The 26,111-nt window shown below is 46.2% G+C and overlaps 1 protein-coding gene across 1 annotated transcript; it reads right to left on the bottom strand.

The window, feature by feature from the left end:
• Positions 1 to 419: 419 nt before the first annotated feature.
• On the bottom strand, positions 420 to 8,330 carry ADAMTS1 (ADAM metallopeptidase with thrombospondin type 1 motif 1). Its single transcript, XM_064470266.1, has 9 exons — positions 7,186 to 8,330; positions 6,481 to 6,827; positions 5,905 to 6,037; positions 5,297 to 5,464; positions 4,691 to 4,977; positions 4,257 to 4,443; positions 3,979 to 4,154; positions 2,928 to 3,103; positions 420 to 2,553 (listed from the first exon to the last, which is right to left on the bottom strand). Exons 1-9 carry the CDS (start codon positions 7,745 to 7,747, stop codon positions 1,812 to 1,814), a joined length of 2,778 nt encoding a protein of 925 aa, XP_064326336.1. The 5' UTR covers positions 7,748 to 8,330; the 3' UTR covers positions 420 to 1,811.
• Between the last annotated feature and the right edge of the window lie 17,781 nt (positions 8,331 to 26,111).

A 26,111-nucleotide genomic window follows, 5' to 3' on the forward strand; every position in this document is an offset into this window, starting at 1 on the left:
TGAATTTTGCCTCCTTCCTTCCCAGCAGGGTAAGGTTAAGCGGAGCAGGTAAAACTGCTACTTTTGTACATATTTTGTTGGTTATAAACACCACTGACAGCAATACTCCCTCTGTAAGCAGCTGTTAAAACCAGTGGCATCAGGCTAGTTGCACTCCACTTTTTTTTAAAAGACGAAAGAGCAGTGCTGAGCGCCCTGTTAGTGGTTAAGTAATAAAATACAAAATTACCCCTTTTAACGTGGTATATGACATTATGGGTCGACTTTTCCAAATCCCTTCACTAACACAGTCAATTAGTAGCCTAAGCTACCAGTCATTTTGAAAAATGTGGTTTAGCTTCTTTTGTAACATTGCCTTAGATTCCAAGCTCTTTCCGCTCCATGGACTAGTTTTACTCCAGTGAAATAAAGACGCTCCATTTCCAAAATTTATAGGGTTCATTTATTACCTCTAGTAACATATTATACTGTATAAATACTCTATCCTTGTTATATGTCCTTTTAAAAAAGCGATAACTTAGAAGGTCACATTAGACAAGAAGTATAAAAATAAATACGCTCATTATATGCATTTATTACAAATTATAACCCTTCCCAAAAGGGAAAGAAATATAAAATACTTATAAAGTATATAAAATCTATAGTAATATATTTTACTATATACATATGGAAAGCCATATTCTCTCATTGTCTATGGACTGGCACAAACTTTAATTCTGCAAATGCTGGCGTACTGCTGTGGATGGACCTGCTATCCTTCAGCTTTGCCTTCCCGCCTTATCAGTGATCTGAGCACTACAAACCCATCAGGGGCCACAGAGGAGAGGTTCCCATTCATAGCGGGATTTCTTGGATCTTTTTTTCTTTCAACCCAAATGCAAATAATTTCCATTGGCTGGGGTACGGTGAAAGACTTGAATGTGAAAGCACGACTCAGATGCTCACAAATGCCATCAGTCTGGTTGACAGGATGGTAGGACCAAGCTCGAATCAGAAAAGCCAGTGGAAGGTATGCAGGAGGTACAAAGAGCAACTACTCAGAGACGCTACCTGCTCCATGCAGATTTCCACTTTTCCTAGCCTCTGGATTACATATGTCACCGCAACGGCATCAGAGCGGATGAGAGAAACGGACGGGCACATTGGGATGACATAAAGATACTTTAAAAACGTGACGTTCTAGTTATTTGTGGAGTTGACTGACTGTTCTTAGTATTGCTTACTCTTTACAGGTAGAGAATATGGCTTTATTTTTATATAAAACTATTCTCTGAAACAATAGCAGCCATGAATGACATAGTTAAAGCTCCTTTTCCAATCCTGTTTTTTGCCCTTCGTGAGGTAGGTAAGCCCTGACCAATTATTTGAAGCTATCTTTTCCACGCCCCTTTCCCTCCCCGTTCCTACACACGGGGACTCGATCAGTACCAAAACATAAATCCAGAAGAAGGGAGAAATAACTGAACCCCCATGGGTTTGCTCAAATGAGTTTTGGGCACTGCTCATGTTTTGTTTTGTTTAATTTGTAACAGACTTTAAAAAAGGCAACTGTAATGCCTTCGGGCCTTATCTGCTGAAGACGAGTGAGTGACATGGGTCTGCTATCCTCTCAAGTTTTCAGTTGGCAGGGTATTTTTAGGATGCAACACCAACCAAAGCTATTTGCACTGTCCCACCTCAACGGATCCTCACCATGAATTCGGTATGCAAAAACACATGCGCTGCCTCTAGCCCTCTTTTTTTCAGTGCATTGTTCTGAAGGAAACAAAATAAAATAATAAAAAAAATTTAGCTTTCCCAACTTATACTATTTAACTGCAGTCTGTAACGTTGCAGAAGTCTATTAGGTGTTTCGGTTTCTTGGAAGGCTCACAGCTTTCTTGCGGCAGCACGCTGCCGTCGTAAGAAATACATTTCAACAATCTCTTCTTAAAACCTTTCCCGCACGTCTTGGAGCAGGGCGACCAGTCCCCCAGCTGCCACTGCGTGCAGGGCACGTCGGCGCAGGGACGGACGTCGCTGGGCTTCAGCTCCCGGGCGCAGTCGGCAGCCGGCCGCCCCCGGGGGTCCCGGCACTCCACCGCCCGCCGCTGCCAGCCCGAGCCGCACGACTTGGAGCACTCGCCCCACTCCTCGATGACCCACTCGGAGGAGATGATCTCCCTGATGGCGTTGAAGGACTCTTTCTTTCTACTGGGTGCCTTCTCCGACCCAGGCTGTGCGGGCTTCTTCACGAAATAGGTGAACTTGATCTTGGGCTGCGGCAGGTCCCCCACCGTGAGGACCTGGATGGTCAGAGGCTCCTTTAGAGGGCTGAAACTGCGGATCCTCTCCAGGGCGGCGGAGGAGCCGCTGTACCTCAGCACGCTGCCCTTGTAGGTGATGTCCTGCTCCAGCGTCGACAGGGTGTAATCGCCGTTGAGGACGTAGGTGCCATCTGCGGCTTTGATGGCGAGGAAACTGCCGTCGTGTCTTGCGCCCCTGTGGTTTCGCTGCTTCACCTCGATGTTGGTCGCCCCGGCTGGAATGGTGACGACGTCGTGGTAGCCGGGTCTGCCCAAGAAAAAAGAGAAAGACTGAGTCCTCCGCCCCTCCCTGCGGAAGGGAAGGCACTGCTCAGCACAAGACTGAATTTCATTTGAAGCCAAAGCGTTAAGCTCATGAGCTGCCAACCTAATTGAATTAATGGATTAAGGGATTTGCAAAGTCACATCCTAAGTTATTGCTACGGCAGAGGCGTGCCCACATGGAAGGGGCTTCCTTTCGCTGGGATGTCACTTTAAGTTATCTTCAGTCAGATGGCTCTGACAGATCAAATCCCAGTTCCAACAATGAATGGGGGCAGCAGCTCACTGACTTGGAACCCCAAAGCTTACACCCACAAAACATTCACCAAAACAAAATAATAGTAGCAGTTACACACTCACTTTGCTCTAACGAGTGTGCCAGACACTTTCTTGCAAGTAGACCCGTTGCCACCACAGATACCGCATTTGTCAAACTTCTTATTGGATCCTATCATACGGTCGCAGCCAGCCTTTACGCACTGTCCCTGGACGCAGACGGAGGTGGAATCGGGGCTACACGGGGTACCGTCCACAACCTTTGCAGGAAAGAAGCATTAGGGCATTTGATTAGAAGGTGCACATTGCTTTGAAATTGCAGAATACGGTCATGTACAAAATATGGACGTGTGGAAGACCTGCAGCACCTCTATTTTCAAGGCTTTTGCAACAAAAAAAACCAAAGCAGCCCACAGAGAGTTGGAGGTATGTAGTGCTACTTCACCTCACTTGCAAAAATGATGCCGTGGTGACAGGAGAAAACAACCCATCTCCCCTTGAACCCCTCCGTCCACAAAACTGTTTTACTCATTTCATGTAGAGAAAGAATGTTGTTTTCTAATGTCACTGGAAGGGAGTCATGTCCTCGAAGTACAGGACCAAAATTGCTTTTAATGGTGTTCAAAGTATCTTTCATTTCCAGCAGTACAGTACTGCTCTACAAAAAACATCCATGTCATCGCCCTGGTACTTATCAGCTCTGAACATCTTATGACAGTGAGTTCAAGTAACTATGCAAGATGAACATTTTTTCCTTCTGTTTGTTTTAAGCTGTCAGTGTATTAGTAACCGGTATGAGAAAGCACCAATGTTTTGGCAAAGAACCCCCACAGTTTTCCAAACATATCTCGACGTAATCAAATTGGTGGAAGGAGAGGAAAGGAAACCAGGGTGGAGTGGGTAGAAGAAGCAGTACGTGTGAAATAACAACTGGAAGGACTGTGCCAGAATATTTAAAGCATGCTTGCACTGATCAAGCTGTACATGTAGGAAGAGGAGAAGGAAGAATCTAGCTTAAATATGAGAAAGACCTAAGTTCAGATTTCTACACACCTTGACTCTTAACTTCGCATAGAGTTAGAGGAAACAAAAATCTTACTCATAATTAGATGGAAGAGGTATAGTTTTGAAATACCTTTGGCTGTAAAACAAAGAAGTATCCTGTTCCTTTTGCTCGGCAGACCAGCTTGCACCTGTCTTTTGGAGAGACGCCAGCAAACTTGGGCGTCCACTCCACTGCAGGTCCGCTTCCAAAGGGAGACTTGGAAAACTCATTGTGCTTTTCACATTGTTCCTCCCTAAAGGTTTTGCCTGCAGGCAGAGGAAAGACAGGTGGACATCAGATCACCTTCTGTACATGCTCTTCCTCCACAAGGTACCTTTCCTCCGCCTCAAAAATGGGGAAAAGATTACCATCATTGTCTGGACAGTCCTCGATGTTACATGATCTGTATTGCACCCGCTTCCCTTCACAGTACTTCCCCCCGTTCCTCGGGACAGGGTTGTCGCACTCCCTGAAGGAGTACTGCACTCCACCGCCGCAGGTCCGGGAGCACTCTCCCCACGCACCCCAGGAGCCCCAGCTCCCATGCACCGGTGTCTGGAATGACAAGCAAAAGCAGAACAAAAAAGTTAATGCAGTAAAAGCAAAACCAAACCACAAAACCCACAACCACGCTGATTTTTACCTAAGCCACTTGTAAAAAAAAAAAAAAAAAGCCCCAGGTTTGTTTTGTTAGCTACCTGCCCAATTTATTCAAGCCCTTTTAACTGATAACTCCCACTGAAGCATTACCCGTGCTACTCTGCTACCCAGGATATAATCTGATTTCTGTTTTAATACTTACATCATAATGCTTCTTCTCAGTTTTATTCACACACTTGCCATTCATGCACCACTTCCCTTCCCCGCAACTGGTGCCGTCTGCCCAAGGGAAGTGTTTGGTTTGGCACACGAGCAGTCCTCCAGAAGTGCCAGTACACCACAGCGTCGTACACGTACTGGCTGCATCGGGGCAGTGCTTGGACTCATCTCCAAATGTAAACTGGCACTGCCTGTTGGCGTCATACAACGTGCCAGGCAAGTCAGAAGGAAGCTGGATTGGTTTGTGGGGCTTGTCCAACAAACACTCACCTGAAAATGAAGAAAAAAGGGAAAAAAAAAAAAAAAAAAGCAGACAATGCAGTCAGTGAGTTCGGTTTCAGAAGGGAAAAATGTATTTCCATCTCTGGAACAGCATTTGCTTTCTAACACAAGTCTTCGAGCCAATTTGTGCCACCATTTTTGAAAAGCTAAGGGTCTTCTAAATTAATTTGCAGGATATAAAAGGTTAACTCTATGCTGTAGCAGAAAGCACTGTTAAGAAAAAAAAAAAAAGGAAGAAAAAAAAAAAGCAAAGCAGTAAAACACAAGAGCTTAAATGCCACATGAATGGAAAGCTTAATAATCTTACCATGACCATTATCCAAAAATGTTGTAATCATGTAGGCGCTACATGGAGACCAAGGCTGGCTGCGATCCAGATTGGAAAGCATAGATGCCATCATGTGGAAATCCCGGCTTATTCCATTAATACCAGCACATTGCTTTGCATCGTCATGAGGCATGTTAAACACGTGGCCTTAAATAAAAGAAAAAAAAAAAGGAAAGTTTGTGACTTTAGGAAGTCTGTCCTATGCATTACCGATACTACTTTAAATATTACTCTAGGGCTGCTCATAGCCTGGTCTTTAAATAATAATCCGACTCTGAATACTGCCAAACTTTAAGCAGATGGCACTGTGTCTTTGCTCCCCTCACAGGCTTCTCGCGTGTTTTTTTTTCTGCAATCAGTCAAATACACAGCTCTTGCAGACAATGCCATGCAGACCAGATTTGCTTTCCCCAGCTCAGCCCTGCTACATGGCAAGGCTTTGCCTCCTCCCGACCCCGCCGGGGAGCGCCGGGTGCTCCATGCCTCGCAGGGCGAGCCCACGGTGCGGGCTGGGCAGCTCTTTGCTTTTATGGCACTGAGCTGGCTTCAGTTAATCACGTGAAATCGCCTTTCGAAGTTTCAAGTACCTAGTTCGTGGGCTGTTGTGAAGGCAGCCTGTAAACCGTCATCTTCTATGATAGAGCAACTGCGGTTTAGATCACAAACTGTTCCCACATCAGCCATCCCGAGAGTATCACATGTCTTGGCACCACAGAGGTCCTGTAAAAAAAGGCAGTTTCATTATTAATCAGATCAGAGACTTAACCTTGGCAAGAAACACCCAGCCCTGGCAGTTTGCCTTTACTTATGGAAAGAGCATAAATATTCAGCACTTCAATGGGTATGATGGCAAAAATCTGTCTGTGGAACATACGCAAGGGTTACACGTAGAAATAAAATGCATAATTTCCATACTAAATCTGCTAAAAATACACGAGGCGGAAATACGTTGCACAGACTGTGAGTTTCACCTGAAAGGGCGCAAACAGCAAAATAAACGACTAAATAAAAAAGCAGTTCATTTCATTTTTTGCCTACTCTGCCGAAGCTGTGATGACACAAGGCTGCCTCTGAACACTTTTTCAGGGGTGTCCTGGCAGAGGGGGCCTCCGGGGGTAGGAAGCAACGGGTGCGGGGATGGATTTGACCTCCGTGTCCCTCACCTGCCTGGTGAAGAGGATTGCCGTGTCATAGTGTTCAGCGTGACGGTCACTGGGGGGGTTGTGCTGCTTCTGCCAGCTACAGAAGTTTCTCAAAGTCAGAGCTGCGTTGGAAGAGATATCGGGTCCCTTCCGCTCCTCGTAAATGACCATGATCTTCACCACCACGAGGCTGATGGAGTTGCGGATGCTGGGGTGCTTGTACAGCTTGGCTGCCACGGAGAGCAGCGTCAGGAGATAGTGCTTCAGCCCGCTGCCGTGGAACTCGGCCATGGACTGGTCGGCTACCAGCATGGTCTCCACGTAGCGGGGGCTGGACACGAACCTCTTCTTCCTTCTGCTTCTCGTTTCTGCGTTAAAAGGAGAGAGAGGCAGAGGGAGGGAAAGCGCAGGTTAGCGCAAGAGGAGGAACCCAAACCCCACCGATACTCCAGGTTTGCACCTAAGGGATGTACTCCACGGTTCCCGCCCCCAAACTTCGGCAGCCTCGGCCGAGCGACCCCCCCGGGTCGCCGCCGGGCGGAGGGGCGGCACCCGGACCCGCACCCGAGCGGGAGCGGCCCCCCGTCGCCCCTCGGGCTGGGGATGACGGGGAAACGCCGGCCGGGGCTACGCCGGGGCGGGGGCGCAGGTGGGCGCAGGGCGAGGCGGGTCCCCCCTCTCTTCCCTCCCCGTCCCAGCGGAGGGCGGCGCGCCCCCCGACGGTACCTGCGTGCCCGGCGGGCTCCGGCCCCGCCGCCTCCGCCTTCGCCTCCGCCTCCGGTCCCGTCTCGGCCACGGCGCAGCGGGCGGCGGGGGCGGCGCGGCGGGTCCCGCGGAGGCGGAGGAGGTGGGGGCCGCGGCGGTGCGCCGTGCCGGGGGCCGGCTGGATGAGGTACTGGCGGCCCCGCAGGGAGAAGGCGCCGCGCATCCCCGCGCAGAGGCTGAGGGCGGCGGCCGAGGTGGGGTCGCGGTTGACGGTGCCGGAGTAGAAGCAGCGGGAGAGGTCGTCGTCGTCCTCCGGCGGCGGCGGCGGCGGCCCGCCCAGGTACTGCAGGGTGAAGTCCGGGGCCAGGAAGCTGCTGTCGGGCTCCAGCTCCAGCGTCAGCCGCTCCCCGAAGGCCTCCAGGCGGAAGCGCTCCCGGCCGCCGGCAGCGCCCAGGCGCCGCGGCACCACCAGCGCCCGCCGCTCGGCGGGGTGCTCGGCGCTGCACAGCCCCAGCACCGCCGCCAGCACCGCCACCGCCACCGCCACCGCCGCCGCCACCGGCGGGCGCCCCCCGGTCCTCATCGCGGCCGCCGAGCTCGGGGCGGGGGAGGCTAGCTGCTGCAGCCGCTGGCTTGGCGGAGCCCTTTTTATTTCTTTATTTGCTTATATATTTCTAGATGTATATTTTGGAATTTTTTGCAGTTCAGGTTTTGGGGGTCTCTCAGTCCCTCGCTGCCGGCGGAGGGGCGCGGGGGGGCCGTGTCCCGCGGTCACTGCTGAGGCGGCGGCGGCGTCCCCATGGCCGGGGCGCGGCGGCAGGGAGCGAGGGTCTGCGAGGGGAGCGGCCGTTCCCCCCGTCTGTCTCTCTCTGTCTGTCCGTCCCTCTTTCTCTGGCTGCCGTTTCTCCTTCCCGCCGCCTCCTCGGCTCTCCCCAGCGGTAGCGGTCGGGGAGGGAACTCCGGCGAGTCTCCGCTGGCGGCCCCGGGACGGCTTCGCCTGCACTTCCACGGCCCCGCGGGGCGGGGGGAGGCGAGGGCCGAGACGCCTCCCGTCCTTGCGGAGCGGAGAACGGAGCGAACGCCGCCCCCGGCCCTCCGCGCCGGGCCCACTTCGCCCGCAGTCCGGGCGCCTCCGCCGTGCGGGGTGAGTGCGGCGGTCGGGGCGGCCGCTGCCGCCCTTTATGGGGTTTGCCCGGGCCGCCCCCACCCCCGCCGCAGCCCGCCGCCCCCCGCCGCGCCGCCCCTCGGCCCGGGCCGCTGAGCTCACTGCCTGCGTAACGCTGCCGCGGGCGGCCCCCGCCCCCCACCGCCCCCCCGACGGGGCGGGACGGGACGGGACGGGGCGCGGCGCGGCGGGCTGAGCCCGGGGTCGGCCCTCGGCGGCCGGGCGGGGGGCGGGCTGCGCCCTGCCTCCGCGCCGCCGCCCCTGCCTCCCTGCCTCCGCCCCGGCCGCTTCCCCCCTCCCGGGGGCCCGCCCGGTGGCGGGGGTGTCGTACCCCCCGCCCGGCCCCCGCGGATGTGCGGGGCGGGAGGGGTGCCCCGCCGCCGCCGCCGCCCCCGCCCTCGCCCCGCGCTCAGCGTGGCTTGGCTCAGCCCGGCGGGGGCACGGGGCCTGCCTTGGAGCGCCCGGAGGGGCTCCGGGCGGGGGCTGGGGGCTGCTCCCCGGGCTGGGGAGCAGCAGGTGGGCGGCCCCGGGCTCCGGGGCTGGGTGGGGGGGAAGGGGGGGGGGGGCGGAGGGAAATCCCGGTCGTGTTCGTGGCTTTTCCTCTTCTGTTTTTTAAAAGCAATACCTGCCCTTTCGCAGCCGCAATAGCGCCAGTCAGCGGTGCACCTGTACTTCTGGGAAATGGTTCCTTTCCAATCAGTGAAGCAGAGACATTTACGTAGGTGCAGCCAGTGTTTTCCTCCGAAGCCGCAACCGTCCATAGTGGTTCGGCTAATCCACTTAATTCTTTACATGCAATAGGGGTGTGACGTGGGCGGCCTGAGTAATGCTGCTTTCTCCTTGCTTGAGGCCTTTTTGGAGGATGAGGGCAAAGATTTGGCGAGCAAAACACGTGAATGAAGACAGAAGCTGTGTACCTGTTGGTGACAGCTCCTGGATTTCCAAATTAAAAAAGATGCTTGGGTGTGAGTTGGCGCTGCGTTTTACACAAGCATGAAACTCAGAGGCTGGAAACAGGTAGCAAAATAGGTTGTCCTGTGACAGAGCAAACATTTCTAAAACTTTATTTATCCACTCTCTCTTAGGATGGAGTGGCCCATTTATGCCACCGAAGGGCTGTCTTCCTAATTTAAACCATGTCATACAAACTCGGAGCCATGCTTATGTGGCAATTGCACGGTCTGATTGCCGGCTGCGTTCCGATAGTACATTTATTTCCTGTAGTGTTCTGTAAATCATACAAGTTTAGAAACACACGTTTTTTGAAGTTGTGCAAAAAAAAGGATGAACAGATGAACCCAGTTTCCAGTTACTTATTCCACAAAAGTGCTGTTGTCCCACATAGTGATGAGCAAAACCAGAACTGGGCCTCAAATGAGGGATTTTCCTTGGTGTACAGCAGGAAACGCTGGACTTTCTGAGCAGTCTTAGCTTTGACAGCCCGTGACTGCTGCCCGTTAGTAAAGTCGGGAGTGGAAATACCCATTCAGTTACAACAGAGGCCTAATTTTTCGCTTAAGTTGGAGATGTGTGCCAATCTCTACCCTTATCTTTGCGAGCTGGCAAAGTGTGCCCAACTCTGTCATGCTTCTCCTAGGATGGAAAGCTCACAACAAAGGTGCGGTTTATTCAAGCTGTTGATTTTGTGTTACATATGGTGCATACCTGGCAGTCGTATGTGTTTTGAACACTGCAAGTTTAAAAGTCTAGAAATGGGGTCTAAGAAACACAGAACTGAAAGGAAAGCATTTTTATAACTTATTTCTGAACTCATGTTAGATGCTTGCAAAAATATTAATTAAAAGTACGAAAACTTCCCAGTCTGTCAGCGTAGTCAGTGTAACGCCCAGATCAGCAGGGACTAGAGCTACGCCACCTCGGTATCCGCCCAGGACACGTCTGCCCAGCTGCTGGGAGCACCTTTCTGGTAATTTTTTGGGGTTACTTTTTAGTTTTAAAAAAATCTCTCCCGACCACCTTAAAACAGCTTTTTTTGGTGTGAAACGTCTTCCTGGTTTTCCACCAGGTGGCACTCGCCTATAAAAAATTTTTCTCGAAGACTGTTTCATGGTTCATCGCTTGGGTTTCAAACCGTGCTCTGGTGGAAGAGCTTACATCTTCGTGCTGGTCTCAATAGTTCCATCGTTAAGACAAAAGTTTTCCTGGCCTTTGTGTAACATCCGAGAAAGTCTTTTAGTAAAGAACTCGGCGATTGCCTTGTTTCCCCCGTACTGCTAGCTGTGCCGCTGCCAACAGGCACATACATCACGGTGCGTGAACATGGATCAAGTCGTGAAGGAGCATTTACAAAAGGTTTGCTTCCTAGCAAATGTGCGGTGTCGCTACACACCGCCCGTAGCGTCTTGCAAGCACTTAAATCTGTTTCTGTGAATAACCCGGGTGAGTTTAGCTCGATTATTCAAGACTAGAAGGCGTGTGCACGCGTGTTTGCAATCCGTATCAGTTCGTATCGTGTTTTGTGTAAATCAAGATTTAGAACTTTTGCAGAATTCCAGTTAGAGGGATAAAAATCTAGAAAAGGCATAAAACTTGTCTTTTTCATAATTTCGTTGTGCTTCTTGGAAAGAAAAAGGTCAAGGAAAGAAAAAATGGTAATGCAAAGTAAGCCACCAGGTGGAGTTAACAGATCATTGTATTTTCGTCTACTGTGCAAGAACAGTGTTTTCTGGATTAGACCTACGTGCTATCAGTAGCTGCGCAGCATTAACAATGGCAAAGTTTTAATTTCTTTGCCACTGTTTAAACTGCTGTTTCCAAAATTCTTAAAAAAGAAAAACAACCCACACTTTTTCAGCCTATTTGTTTAAATGCTGCAAAATGATAACTTCCTTCAAAAAGCATTATAATTTAGAATTAAAACAGCAGGTGGCACATTAGGCCTGCATTAAAGACATGATGCTGTTAAAAAAGTCCTCAAAAGAACACTTCCAATACCCTTAAGCCATTTATTTTAGTCAGAAATTAATCGCTCTTTGCAGAACTCTTCTCCCATTGCTGCTTGTGACTAGGGAAAGGTTCACCCACCATCAACGCTCCTATTCTAAGTACTCTCTCATTAGCTGTTGAGCAGCGTGAGTGGTTTGGCTTGGTGTAGAGGAAGGGAGTCCGTGGTCATTCAGGGTGAATGACTCTGCCGAACAACATTATTTGTTGAGACTGTTTCTCTTTGCCATCTTTTGTGATACACATGATTAGCTTATTTTTTCCATTTATTTATTGATTTTCATGTCATTAACAGATGTCTTTTGCGAAGCAGGATAACAAGGATAAGAGAGAAAGCCTCTGACTTTGCCTAAGTGTTTTGGTAATCAGCAGTGATGGGAAAAAGCAAAACAGTGTCCATCATCGCTTTAATGAGAAGCATACTTTTTTTTGGGGGGGGGAAGGAGGAGCATAATGCGTTTTATCGTGGTTATCTGTTTCCCCATAATTTCTGCTTTACATGAGCTAATTATCAAAGTTGCTGAAAAGAATAGATGCAGAAATTTTGGGAACCCCCCAACTTTTATTCCTAAATAGCCTATGTAGGCCTGTATGCACTCATAATGAAGCACTACCAAGTCTTTCTACTTTCTGTTAGTAAACTTCTATCAACATTGGATTCAATGGGAACTTGGTCTACCTCTGGCTGCGTGAGTCAAACTTTTTATTGTTCAGCAAATATAATGCACCGGACTTTGGGGTTCAGGATTTGGCTAGTTCAATTTGTAAAGGTAAAGGCAGCCAGGAAGCTTGGTTTCGTTTAAACTCAGCAACATTTGCGGAAATGAGAATCCGGTTATTTGGTGCTGGTCCTTACTTAGATCACAAAGACATTTTCTGTGGATATTTTGCACCGTCTACCGTAATAACACTCCTATGATTTTAATACAGTTACAGTCATTATAACTGATGGCAAAATTTCTCCCTTTAACAATTTTTTATTGGCCACAGGTAGGAGCATATGTAGTGCAGGTCACCGTACACATCTCCTAATGTCTGCCAAACAATCTTTCAGCTGAATTTTTCTTATGGCTTCGTCATACAAATTTTTACATCTGCTTGATCCATTTGCCTCTGAAATAAGCATGGTGAAAAATGTACTGAGCTTTGTCCACGACAAAATATTTTCAACCGTTTTGTCATTGGGCAGGAGCAGAGGGAAATGAAAAACAGGGAGGGCAAAACTCAGTTACAGAGTGTAGGGACCACAACCACGGGTCTTATCGTTCCCTTACTGTTTATTGGGCAGCCATAAAGTCCCCCTAGTCACCTGTGGCTTTCCACGTCCTCATTGTGTTATAACCATAAGTCATAGTCTTCTCCTGACAATAATAATAGGACAGATCCAGCAATGAGGATGGTGACGTGGGCCGTGCTGGGACTAACGTGGAGCACCTTTCCTTCTGTTGCTGCCTGCGTCCAAAGGAGGATGGCGCTCCATCGCTAATGGTCTACACTGCCTGGTGCACCTGAGCTGAATGGACTCTGCGGAGAAGGCCAGGCTTCGATCTTGACCAGGAGTTGGCCACGTTCATAACCACGTATATAACTGTCTACTGTAGTATCCCTACCTGATCCGAGATATCAGAGGCTGTTAGCACCTCCCAGCTGTTTGTTGAGCGATGTGCTTGTTAGAACCTGTGAGCTAATGCATTTTAAGCGATATGTTCTAAGAGTAGTGGAGGCAAAGCTGTGCACATATTTTATACTAGTTTTCTGGCTAGATCAACAACTAGGGGATGGCCTAGCATTTAGTTCTATGTGATCCTCTCCTCCCAGCTCTTATCAGTCACATACCATAGCAAAAATCTGTTAGGGCATCACGGTAAGTCTGAACAGGGAGATTTGCATAAGAATGTGAATTCAGACATGACTGTATCACGCATAAATCCACAGGCAAGTGGTTTAAAAGGCTGTTGAGGTCTGACATGTGTATCTCACTTTCTGGTGATAGAAGTATTCCTACTGAAGAATTTGCGTCACCATCTAAATTGCTTGTGAACAGCTGACCTAAATCCAAATTTTCATGGTCAAAACAACTGCCAGTGTCGAATATACAAAAAAATCTCCCTGGAAAGAGGGGATCAAATAAAAGGAATCAGGCAAAACAACACGTTGCATTATAGTATGTCTGCAAAAGTGTTTCAGAAGTTATATATAACTGTAATGTTGGCTGCAAAGTCCCTCGGCAACTGGCAAGGAGCACATACATGCATACCCTGAGCTCCACCACACTTCAATATTTTCATCACACCGCGATTTCAACAGATAGCACACTTTCTTCATGTACTTTGGACAGACGATTTCACAAGTAATGCAAGAAGTGTTACAGTTTCTGTGAAAGTCCTTATAATGAAAACTCATCACTGTACCTATTAATAATTTTTAACCTTCAAGACATCTGTGTGATGTAGGAGATAATTGCTGTCACTTAGCAGATGTGGGCAGTGGCTGCACTGATTCCAGGGAAATTTCCATCTTTCTAGGCAGTGCTCTGCTTGTTGCTTTCCTAGTCTACCTGGACATGTGCCAGTCCTTCTTTGTGACCAGAGCCTATATCATTCTGGTCCTACCTATAAAAAAGTGTCGGGAAATTTGAGCATAAACAACAAATATTTTCTGTAGTGCCAGGCTGAGCAGTTTCCTCACCCTAGTTCTAGCAGAGCCACACAAACAATGGTGTCGGCTTAGCAGAGGGTGGGATGCATCGCAGCAAGTGGTGGCAACGGCCAGCTCAGCCTGGAATGCAGGGGAGGGCAGGAAACCCTCTGATCTGGTGTTATTGGGTCTATTATCTCATTGCAGTACTGCTTCCAGCCCTAAACTGCCACATACGCATCGTATTGTACCGAACTTAACATGCACGAGGACATATGAATTTGAGGATCCATTTTACTAACCTTCCTTTTCTTCTTCACATCCTCCCTGTTTTTAATCATTTAATAGCCTCATTTACATGCCTTACTTTATCCATATTTTTGTTTCATCCCCTCTTACCCCACCCTTCCTCCCTGTTATACTGGATAATCAAGAGTTGGCAGTAAGCGTATTTAACAAAGGGCAAAAAACATCAAGGAAAGTGATTAACCACTCTCCACTCCCCAAACAATTTATGCACATGTTTAGACTCATCTAATCTATGTTTTGCTAAAAGATGGATTAGATGGAGTTTCCTCTTGGTTCGCAGGAATGGGGCTGTCCTCCTCAAACTGCAGTTCTTGGGGCTCCTCTAGATCTTGGTTTGTTAACTTGCTCTGAGAGGCTTCCTCTTTTCCTCCCTCTCCCTTTCGAATAAACCTCACCTTTCTTATGTGTGTCTGAAGATGACCGCTGCTGCATAAACAGCCTTCGTTGTAGCATTCGTGTGAAAACTTTCTTTTTGCCTGGCACAACTTTTTTCTCTCTTGAATAACCATGACATCTAGGGAAGGAAGTTAGACCCTTTCTAACTGTGGTTATAAATTTGCATGTGGGACAGTCAGTGTATTGTCTGCTCTCTGATACAGTCCAACACATTGCTTGAGGTTACCTGAAAACACAGTTTAAAGTACGGGCTTGTACTCGTTATCAGGTTCTCCGTCACCTATGACAGATATTATGCTAATTGCAATAATCAAAGTAGCGTTTGAAATGTTAGATTGCAATTTTTCCTCTTTTTCTTTAGACATGGGTCTTGCCTTTCTGCACCTTGTGAAATGTTTTTCTGCGTTTACTATAATGAAAGGGAATTCTCCAGACACCAGTCCCAGGGGTATTTTGTATCCTTTATAGAAGTTAAGTATCTTGCATTTTAACATCCAAATATCTTAGATCACCGTCACCTTTCCTGATACTAAATATAGCCCAACTTGTGCCACATTGGTGCCTGACACATAGTTACAGCCCTGCTCAGTACAGCCAAGGGTAGATTTTGCTATACAAGCACGCCAGAAGTCCTCTGCCACCTTCTAGAAAGCGTGAAAAAGAAGAATTTCAGTTGTTTCAGATATGTGAGCCACCTCTGTGGTCCTCAATATGCTGAGGACACGGTCCTTAAATTTGTTGAGGCACTGACATTGTTTCCTTTGCCTTTGGTAAAATGACAATGTCTTCCTGTCTCTGTGGTCTGACATCTGGGTCGATTAGACAGGAATATCTGTAGACCATGTGGGACCAGAAGATTCTACTCTTTCTGTCAGCATTGGCACACAGGTGGACATTCTGAGCAGTCTTAACCTTTTTTATATGTATTTTAGTACCTCCTCTTACATACTAGGTCATGGTTGGTGTTTTCCATCTTAAATCCTGCTTTGATTTCAAATAAGAACCTATATTGGCTGAGCAGCTGCTTCCATGAGACTTGTATCACAAATGGGAAACAGCATTTATAGTGGCCTCAGCTTACTGTTGGGGTTCTTCCTCTGAAGTCTGAGGCTTCAAACCAACATGCAACAGTAGCCATTTGAGGAGCAAATGGGGAAATGCCTTTGTTATTAAAAAAGCAGAGTGAAACTTTGGCGAGAAAAGGGTACAGAATCGAGCAACAGTTACGCATTTCTGCATCCAGCAGTTGATTAATAAGCCTCAACAGCTCTGAGCTTTTCTTTTCTAAAGAGAGGGGGTTTGATATGTCAGTGCAACTTTTTTAAGGCCAAAAGAGTTGCTAGTCACAGTGTTTTCACTAATCTCGGCACTACCTGCAAGCAATTGTAACAGCGATCGTCTGGCTGCCAAGCTGGACCTGTATCACAAGTGGAGAAAGTGCTAGCCAGCCAAGCATGAAATACTCTTGCCTGCTTCTCTTTCATTCAGAACTGATGGAAATAACATGTAAGTGAGTAAAAATCTCGGCAATACGTCCCGCAAGAGAGAGAACCTTAAAAGGCAGCTTCACTTAACAGCAAATTTGGGGTTTTGCATCAGGATCTTTACTTAGATGCTTTAATCAGGGCATTCATCAATTTATCCCGTGACCTAAGCAAATATTTCAGAAATGCTGCAGGAGATTATAATGCAAAATCATGTTTTTAAGTACAGTTTTATGTGTCTTTCTTTCATGTTTGCTGTATACCAAAATAAGGTGAGGTGTCTCTGTAGCTTTTGGGAGACCTAGCTGTGCTACAGGCTCCTTTTGAGATGAGGAGCAAATCACCTAAACTTAAGTCCAACAAAAACCATAAATACATAAAAATCAGTTACAGAATCCAGTAGGTAGGTCAACTCTATTTTCTAAAAGTTTGTTGGCTTTCAGGAGCCCTCATTAATTACCTCCTTCTAAGCATTATATTTTTGACTCTCTCATTGTGCTTATATGGCTCTCAAATAAGCAACTCACAGTCATTAAGGAATATCTCGTCAAAAGCCTCTAGCGAGTGTTATCTTTATTTAACAGGTAGAAAACTGAGGTACAAAGATACTCAGCAATTTATTAGCAATAAGACAAAATACCTTTGTTACATCAATGCAACTCAGATATTCGCAGAGCCTCTACCTCTGACAACTTGTTTCAGCTATTTCAGGACAGGGCTCATGATGTTGCTGATCCTTTCTTGCTTATTGACGGTTTTATCCACATTTTGAAGAAGACATGGGATGGCTACCTCTGAATTTTCTCTGCTTTCCATCCTCCTTGTTTTCTAATGTTAGTCTTGAACTTCAGATTGCTTCTTCGCAATCCTTTTACGTTAGGGAAAAAGTAAATGGGAAGTCCTTGTTTGCTCTCAGGTTTAAGGGCACATAAGTCAGTAAGACTTGTTTAGGTGTCTTGGGATAGAAGAGACACCTAAAAGGCCTCCCTCAGTTCTAAGTATATCTATACGTCAACGCTGACACATTGTTTTAATCACATGGTCAGCTGAACCAGATGCAAGGCTTCATCTCAGATTTTGCCTGACACACTGGGATGCTTAGGATCTCTGTTTTATTGGTGAAATGAGTAAAAGAGAAGGTTGTAACGCTAATCTTGGGCAAAGAGCTCTAGAGTATTGTGGTGGGTAGACCTTGGCTGGCTGCCAGCTGCCCACCCAGCTGCTCCCTCATTCCTTCTCCTCAGCAGGACAGGAGAAAGAAAATAAGAGAAAAGCTCATGGATTGAGATGAAGGAGGGAGATCACTTACCTGTTACTGTCATGAGCAAGCCAGACTTGACTTGGGAAAAATTAAGTTAATTTATTGCCAATTAAAATAAAGTAGGATGGTAAGAAACAAAACCAAAATCTAACCCTCTATTCCCCACTACTTTTTTTCCTAGGCTCAACACCACTCCTTAATTTCTGACTCCTCTGCCTCCCTCACAAGTGGTGCAGGGGAATGAGGAATGGAGGGTTGTGGCAAGTCCCTGACAATTCCTCTTTGCTGCTTCTTCCTCCTCAGGTATTGTCTCTGCTCTAGCATGGACCTTGCAGTGGGCTGCAGTCCTTCCGAGCGAGCCTACTCCAGCACGGTCTCTCCAGGGGCTGCAGGGAAATCCCTGCTCGGGTGCTTGGAGCTCCAATTCCCCCTCCTCCCCCTCTCCACTCTGGGCTTGCAGGGCTGTTTCTCACACTTTTCCCCTCACCCCTGGCTGCTGGGTAGCGTTTTGCCCTTCATTACACAGAGGGGCTCAGCCGTGCCCTGTGGCCAGAACCAGATGTGTCTGGCACAGGGCAGCCCCGGGCCCTGCAGCCCCTGCCAGACCCTGGGCACCTGCACCTGGTACAGGCACTCTGATTAAAAACACTGCAGAAAGGCAACGCAGAACGATATCCTGCAGTTTCCGCTTTCTAACCCATTGTCTTTTTGCCTGACTTCACTGACACTGTCACCTGCTGCCCTTCCCCTTTGCCTTTTCCCTCTGCCTTTCCTCTTCTAGCCCAGGGCACCAGGGAGGGGGCAGCAGAAGCAGGGAGAAAGACCACTGCAGTGGCGTCATGTGTGCTGCCGTCACGGAAACTAACATCCTCAGGTTTTCTCGTCTGCCTCTTCACAGTGTAAGATCTTTCCAAGCCATGCAAAAATCTAATACCAGGCTCTCTCTTCAGGAATTAAATGCTTGACAAAATTGATCAAACCATTTTTATTAGGCTTGGATTGATGATATCCCATTTTTGGCTGTCCCTTGCGGACACTTCTGCTCCTCTCTGAGGGTGGCAGGTAAGGTGAGGAGGCCTCTTGCTGGCCTCTGCTTCCCCCCCACCATGTGTGTGCACCTGCTGCTTTCCTCCACCAAGGGGCTGGATCGGACCCGTAGCTGTCAGCAGGAAGGGTGGGAGCACGGGGGCAGTGTGGGCCTCCTTTTGCTGCTCCCTCCACTTTTTGGAAAATTTTAAATCACTGTAATAGTCCACTGCAGAGTCATGCTCGCTGTCTCCCTGGCCGATGTGCAACAGCTCATGTGAGCCACTTCTCTGGCACATAACCGTGCTTGCACAACTCCATATTAAGACTATTAATACAGTTTGCCCATGTGAGCAACCCTTGTTGCAGCAATGTAACACGTAGCTCAATCACATAATGTTAACAGAGAACTGGAGTGGACACGTGGGCCCCAGTCCTGGAAAGATTTATCGTTAGGCTTGACTTCTAGCATCTTGCTAACCCCTCGAGTGTTTGCAGGGTTGAAAACTTAATAAAATATTGGCTGAAATATTTTATTTACAAATGTTATCAAGAGAAAGCATGTGCATTAGCTTATAGAAGAAATGAAGTTTTTAAAACAAAACATCCATCGATCCTCTGTGTCAGTTTGTGCCATAGACACTGTAAGAGAGCACAGCAAGAAATAAACAGACACTAGTAAACCAATGCCTGGATTTGTATTTTCCCTCTTGTTACTGGTAGGTCTTCTGGAAAAACATCGTTCCTGCCTGAGACCAAACACCAAAAAAAAGTCAGCAAAACTTTCTTTTTTAACTTCCATTTATCTTCACTAAATTTGTCCTCTTGGCTTTAATATGCAAAGCCTTTGCTGTTGTGGTGTGGACAGGGTCCTTGACTTCCAGTGGGTATAAAGCTGAGCATGTGAATACATGTTTGCAAGAGATGCTTGGGACCCCTTTTGACATGCCGCCTTTGTTGTGCCACCAACTTTTTTTTGCATAGCGTGGCACAAGATATATTATTGTTTTAGGCGATAAAGAACTAAAATCAGAGAGCATGGGATGGTCATGAAACCTTTTCATTCAGTCTTATTTCTGTGAGTGCAATGGAGAAGTCACAGCAGATTTGACTGCATGGTTGGGATTGCCAAATGCATGCTTTTAACTTAAAAGCTATACTTAAAGCAAAAGTAAAGGTTTGGATACATGATTAAGGTTGATCAAGGAAAAAAAATCACAGGTTTTGAAATTTCTCGAATTTTCTAGGAGTATGTGGGCCTAAAGAAGAGAGGGAAGGGGCAAAGAAGGCATGGGGAAATCTTTTCCCATTATTATTATATCTACCAATTAATCTCAGTATTTCTACTCATTCTCTTATTGCTGAGTTCCACCTTCTGTTTATTTAGAGGATTATAAGTCTTAATTCCAAATATATTTAAATATGTGATTAAAATATTGCAGACAGAAAAATGCATAATAGTTTCACATGCAATAATATGTTTAGCAGAATAATTAATTTCATTGTGTGCACAAACTCAGCTGTCATTTCTGATCATAAGCTAGGCATAACTGGAAGGCAGGCGTCACATACCTTTACCCGCAGGCAGTGCCCTCTACTGTTATGAAAGAGGCCTGGATCTGATGCCTAATTTGGCCTCTGGCTCCCTAGGATCCACGGGGAGTACAGCTGAGGCAACCCCAAATTGGGTTGCAGTCGCCTCTGCCTGCCTCAGCTGCATGCCGAAGCCTGGGCAGAGGGACATCTGCGTGTCCCTTGCGAAATGCAAGTGTGTGAAGAGGCGCAAGAGTGTCCTTCAGCAGCTTGTGGCCGATCCAGGCTGTTTCATGCTTGGTAGACCTGCTGGCCAAAGTCATGTGGCCGCCAATGGGCTGCTCTTCTGTGGTGTGTTGGCAAAAGCAGGGTGGTGCTGGGCTGGTCCAGGGGCAGCCTGGGATAATCCTGTAGGAGTTAATGAGGGACATGGACTGGAGGAGACTTTCTGGGCTTCTAATGCTGACATCCCACAGGGAAGCATGGTCTGGTTACACATTATGTGGCTTCAAAGGCATAAATAAAAGCAGCTAGGGAAACCCCCTCCCTGAGACCTCCAAGGTCCCATCGAAGGGCTCCCTCTGAGCCTGTGCTTGTCCTTACACTTACAAAGTAGAACAGCACAATTCCTAATTATCTGGAAAGAAGAAAATTGGTGTTATTCTATGCTGCTTCTCTCACCAACATTTTCTTTCCCGATTATTTAAAAATCTCACCGGTTGTTGCTCAATAACATTTATGAACTGAGTGTGGTATAAAAATCCTAGGTACAGCGCAAATATGCACAGCTGTAACACACCTTTTAAAACCAAAGCACCATCAGGTAATTTAGCAAACAGAGAGGTAAAAAAATTCCACTTCATAAAACCATACATTTATATAATTCTAGTGATGCCAACTCAGCTGTCATATGGTAAATACATGAGCTAAAATAGGTTGTGTAAAGAAATTGCTAATAAGACAAAAAAGTGAAACCAAATTTGACTGAGAGGGGCCTGCCAGCTTTATTAATGTGGATTTCAAAGCTCTCCAAGAAAAATATTCTGTTTTTACCTTTTCAAAAGAAGTAAAACTCGGACATATTATTGGAAACACGCTGGAAAACTATAAACACTCAAGCTATGACATAAGGCACTAAAAGCTCAGAAAATATAAGTGACAACATTAACTCATGCTGTTTGCTTCAGGGATGGCAGAAAAGCAAAAGTCAATTAAGGTGAGGACATCCTCTGCTAAAACTGCCAACATTTGTTGCTTTATGTTAATCTTTGTGGCCCCAATCCCACAGTATTTTTCAGATATCGGCGGACAGCTGCGCTTGAACAGAGGCCTATTGACTTCATGTCATTTGAGCATCTCTTTTGCATTTGAGTGCTTTGATCTGTGTGGCTGGAAGCGTCTTCTCAGCTTCCTCCTACAGCATCATCCCGGCACATACCGACCACTTTCTTAGCACAGTCGCAATTCTTCTTGACTACTGCAACTCTGCAAAGAACTATGGAAATTCATTGCATTTAACTCCCATTAGATCATTTGATGGTACAATTATAACGTGACAAGTACCAAAAGCTCTAGCTGTGAGCAATATGAATGGTGGTTGTCCACAAGCCAGACATTTAATAATTAGTGCCAATGAAAAGAGACCAGACTATTGATGTTGGAGACTGCTGCATCCATAGACTATGTGGCCTCTCACGGGTGTGGTTTCATGATAAGGCCTGCTGTAGGTGCAAACCGTTTGTGCACCTAAGACCTGCTTTCCAGCAAAGGGCACAATGGCTGTAAAATTGAACTTGATTAATTTCTGAACTGAATTACACGTCTCTCCTACCACAGCAGAAGAAGGGATACACCGATGAAGGAAGTACCTTTCAGACTTGTGTCCCTGAAATGCTACAAACCACACATGCCTAAACCCCCTGCTCGGGCTTATTTCAACATCCTAACAAGCTTGCAAGCAGTGTTTGATTAGCCAACAGTAGGGGAATGCAAACCTTCTGACACCTCCAAAAAGCCTCCAACAAGCACTTGGACTAGGAAGTGGTGCCTGGGGAACATTTCCACACAGAGATAAGTTTAGTTGCAGACATCAGCATTTTGCTGGGGAGGCTGCTGTGTCCAAAATTTTGCAGTGTGTGCATATGTCATTTCAAGCCTAACAGCTAGCAAAAAAGGATCAGCTGGTGCTCTAGGCTTCAAGGCCAAATGCTGTAAATATCTACAATGAATGCTGTTCCACACATGAGTAATTCCTTTGGCTCTGTCTGTGCTGTCTCTGGGACCATGAGCACAGTACGAACCCTGACCTGCTCTTTGTGGGCCTACATTGCTGGCAAGGGGATATCCAAAGCCCAGCTACCTCCAAGCCCTGTACATTCTCTATCACAGGTGAAATTAGGCTTTGCTATGGGAAGTAGCTTGTTTGTTCTGGGGTAGAATGGGGTAAAGGCTAAAAAGGCTTCTCATCTCATTAAGGGAAAAGGAAACCCTGCTGAAAGCATTACTTACTTCACTACGCTGAATTTGTTCTTGCTTAAGATTAAACCAGTTGACAGCCAACCTTTTCAAAAGGACATTGTCATCTAATCCTTTTAGACTGTCTATGGAAAAAGCAGGGTTTTAGGGCTAGATTTGGTTATTTGTTACCATGTACCAGGTACCATGGGCATAATATTTCATGTGTGCTTTTCATCCTATGGCATCAGTGTAGGTGCTAAGGTGGATTTTTGGATGCTTGGGTTTTGTTTCTTTTTATTTTTGACGCACAATCTGATTTTGGAGCTAGCAGGGAATACAGAGTAAAGACAGAATATAAGCAATTAATTTAATGAGTTTACTGTTGGTCTTAGGAGTCAGAAGAAAGAAATTTGGTGATAAAGGGCGTGACTGGGATACATAGATAATTATCTGATAAAATAGCATGAACGTTGGCCTAAGTTGGAAAAAACCAGTGTTTCTAAATAGGAAAATATTTTGCTGCTGGGGATTTGGGGATTTGTGTGCTAAGAAAGGGCTGGGGGATTTCTTTATGCAGCATGGAAACACTCCCAGCAATTCATCCTCAGATTGAGTTGCTTTGTCATCTGACTACTGCCACTCAGCCGTCTATGGTCTTCATGTGGCTGTGGGGAGGGCTGGAAGCATTTTGATGCTGGAAGAAGACTGAAATATCATAATTAAAGGCACATACCTTTTTAAACAATTTCCCCTGAAAAATTTAATAAGAAATGCAGAAGTCTTGAGCTGTTACATAGGAGTCTGTTGCCTATCAAGGTATTTTGCAGTTATCATGACCGGAACAGTGTAAGCAGAGGGTGGAATTTGATTGATTTTATGAGGGTGCATATGTACTCCCACACCATAGGAGTGCCCTGAAGGAGCTTGTAGAAACTGCAGTATCTGTCCTGTTTCAAAGAGCTACTGTGGGCAAGGCTCCTCTGACCCATTTTCCCTTCAATTCTCAAAGTTGGTAAAGATTGATACAGGCGCTTCCCATCCCCAGCAGCTCCACAACAGCCTTGCACCAAGCAAGAGGCCTAGATGCCTATTTCCTTACCCAGCTGTCGAGCATCAGTCTGCCTCTATGGTGTCATTACACCTGCTGGCACCAGTTGTACCTCCTTGTCTTCATTTCACTGATTCTGCCAGGTTTGTCTCACAGTGGCAAATAGTGCCCCCGCTCTTGAACCCTGACTAGCACAGCCTGAAATCAGTGCAGCCCCCTTCATCTCTGCCCATTTGATCTTTAGGGAGCTCATACACATTAGAAAGCAAAATCTTATGGAGAGCTGTAATCTAGGATAAAAACCCCAAACGCTCCAGAACCAAGTTTAGGGAACTAGTGGCACATGGCTTCCTAGCCATGTGAATGATGGCAAATGTGTAATTGATTCGATTAAGCTCTTCTGTAGTATTAGGGCCACCCAAAAGATGGCACTAAACAACCTTCAGTCACACACAAACACACACACACACGAAATTTGCTTCTAGTACTCAAATAAATAGTTCACTAGCTTAATTCTGTAATTTTGTGTGCAAAAGTAGATGTCGTCATAGATAATTCTGTGTTAGGAAAATTGAGGAGAAACACTTTTATAAAAGCAGATAAACTTTGTACTGTAAATATTATTTTTCTAGACCCACATGAAAGCATTAATATTTTTGTAAATATGAGGATGTGACATTTGGTGAGCAGCATAAACGTGTTAAAATTACTCAGAAGTTAGGCACTGCACTTAAAATACTTGTTTCTTTAGGAGCTACTGATGATGCCGTTGCTGTACGTTGACCTTTGTAAATCTGTGGTTATTAGGCCAACGGCTTTTTTTTTATTTATGTGGGTGCAATGTGAAGTCATTCCACCAATGCCCACAGAGCCACATGGAATGTCAAGCTTTAGCAAGGGGAAGCTCTGGCCTATTGTCACTACCTTTCTTAATAGGTAGGGCTGATTATTTTGATTCTTAAATTAGCTTAGTTGTCTATGATGGGAGGAAGAAGACATGTTTCTACTAGTCACATTCCATTTTGTGATGGAATAGTTGAAGGGGAAAAAAGTCCCTTTCATATTTATAACCTCTGAAAACTCAGTCATGGGATGTAATTTATAATAAACCCTAAAGATGACAAAAGTGCTGGAGGAGGAATCCTCACATCCTGTAGGAGTAATTTTTTAATATGTCTTCAGTTTCATAAATTTAACCAAATACCACGTGTTGCTACTAAACAATACAAATGAAAGAACGCCACCTTTGCTTAGAGTAGAAATCATTTGGGTATGAAAAGGAGTTGGGAGATCTGATGCCTTCCACAAATGTTTGTTTCCCTTGTATTACGAGGCTTCTCTTCTGAATGTGGTTACCTGTTAGCTTACAGCTAAAGTAGAAGGATAAAAAGAGATTTCCCAGGAACTGGGAGAGATGTTGTGGGAATCGAGCAGTATAAGGTCTGCCTAGGTATAAAAACTGCTCAGTATCTTTACTGAGTTGCGGTAACCAGTACTAACATATAATTCAATAATTGCCTTTAAAAGCTCTGTAGTAATGTACAATTTTAATATCGTACATCAAGGCTAAGTGAAACAAGTACTTTTGCATCTTTCCAAGGCCCTCATAATTTGATTTTAAACAACTTTGTATTAGTAAAAAAATCTGCAAATAAGTCTTAGCGTAAAAATTAGATCACACCACAGGAATATATTTTGGGCAGTGGGAGGGGAGCAAAGCATTTTTCTGGCAATCATTGCAATATGTATAACCTTCATATTCCGAGGGGTTTTGAATTCACTGCAGATATTTCCTATACCAAAGAGGATGTATAGTTTCTTACATGAGCTAAAAGATAGCTTTTCAATGAAGTAAGAGCTGGAGGACGTAAAGGGGAGGGATGATAGGGAGGGAGAGAGTCTGAACTGGAACACTACTAATTCTCACAATGGTAGCTCAGTGAACAAAAATGCTGCAGAACAAACCTGCCTTCATCCAGTCAGTTTCTGGAAAGAATTGAAGCCATTTGGAACTGAGTTTTTACTTGAAAACTTTTTGGAAACAGGATACTGCTCCCAAGCACTTTCAGCCCTTTCGAGACCTGGAACGAGATTCATCTCACTCAACTTCAGACATCTGCACTCTAGCTGTCTACATCTGAACCCTATGTCCCTTTGTCACTGGAAAGAAACACACATTTGTAATGTGCAATTCATCTAACCTATTATGGACGCCTACTGTAGGGTGAAATGAATAGCATGTGTGAAGTGCTCATTTTCTCTCTGCTGAATTCAAAAGGCATCTATAAAGGCTGTTTCAGATGCAGATTTGAAAGTCTATGAGAGGAAACCCTTCCCCAGTGTCAAAATATTTTTTTAAAATTTTTGAAAGACCATGAAACAGTTGCCACAGTTTCATGTATTTAGACTTAAAAACTTAATAAGAGGAACAGTATAACATACCCTTGGCAAACAACATGGAATGATTTATGACAGCAGCGTTTGTCTTCATGGACCAACCTGCATAGAAGTCAACCACTGTACCATAAAGCAGCCTGTAGAGCTGTCTGAGGCCAGGGATGGCTTCGTCTGGTCAGAGGTAGAAGACTTCCCCGCATCTAATACCCTAGACGCTCTCTACCCCCTTTATAATCAATGGAGAGAAACAAGAGCCCGTGGGACACAGGT

This window comes from Phalacrocorax carbo, chromosome 1 (assembly GCF_963921805.1).
Source record: "Phalacrocorax carbo chromosome 1, bPhaCar2.1, whole genome shotgun sequence".
NCBI classification, from domain to species: Eukaryota; Metazoa; Chordata; class Aves; order Suliformes; family Phalacrocoracidae; genus Phalacrocorax; species Phalacrocorax carbo.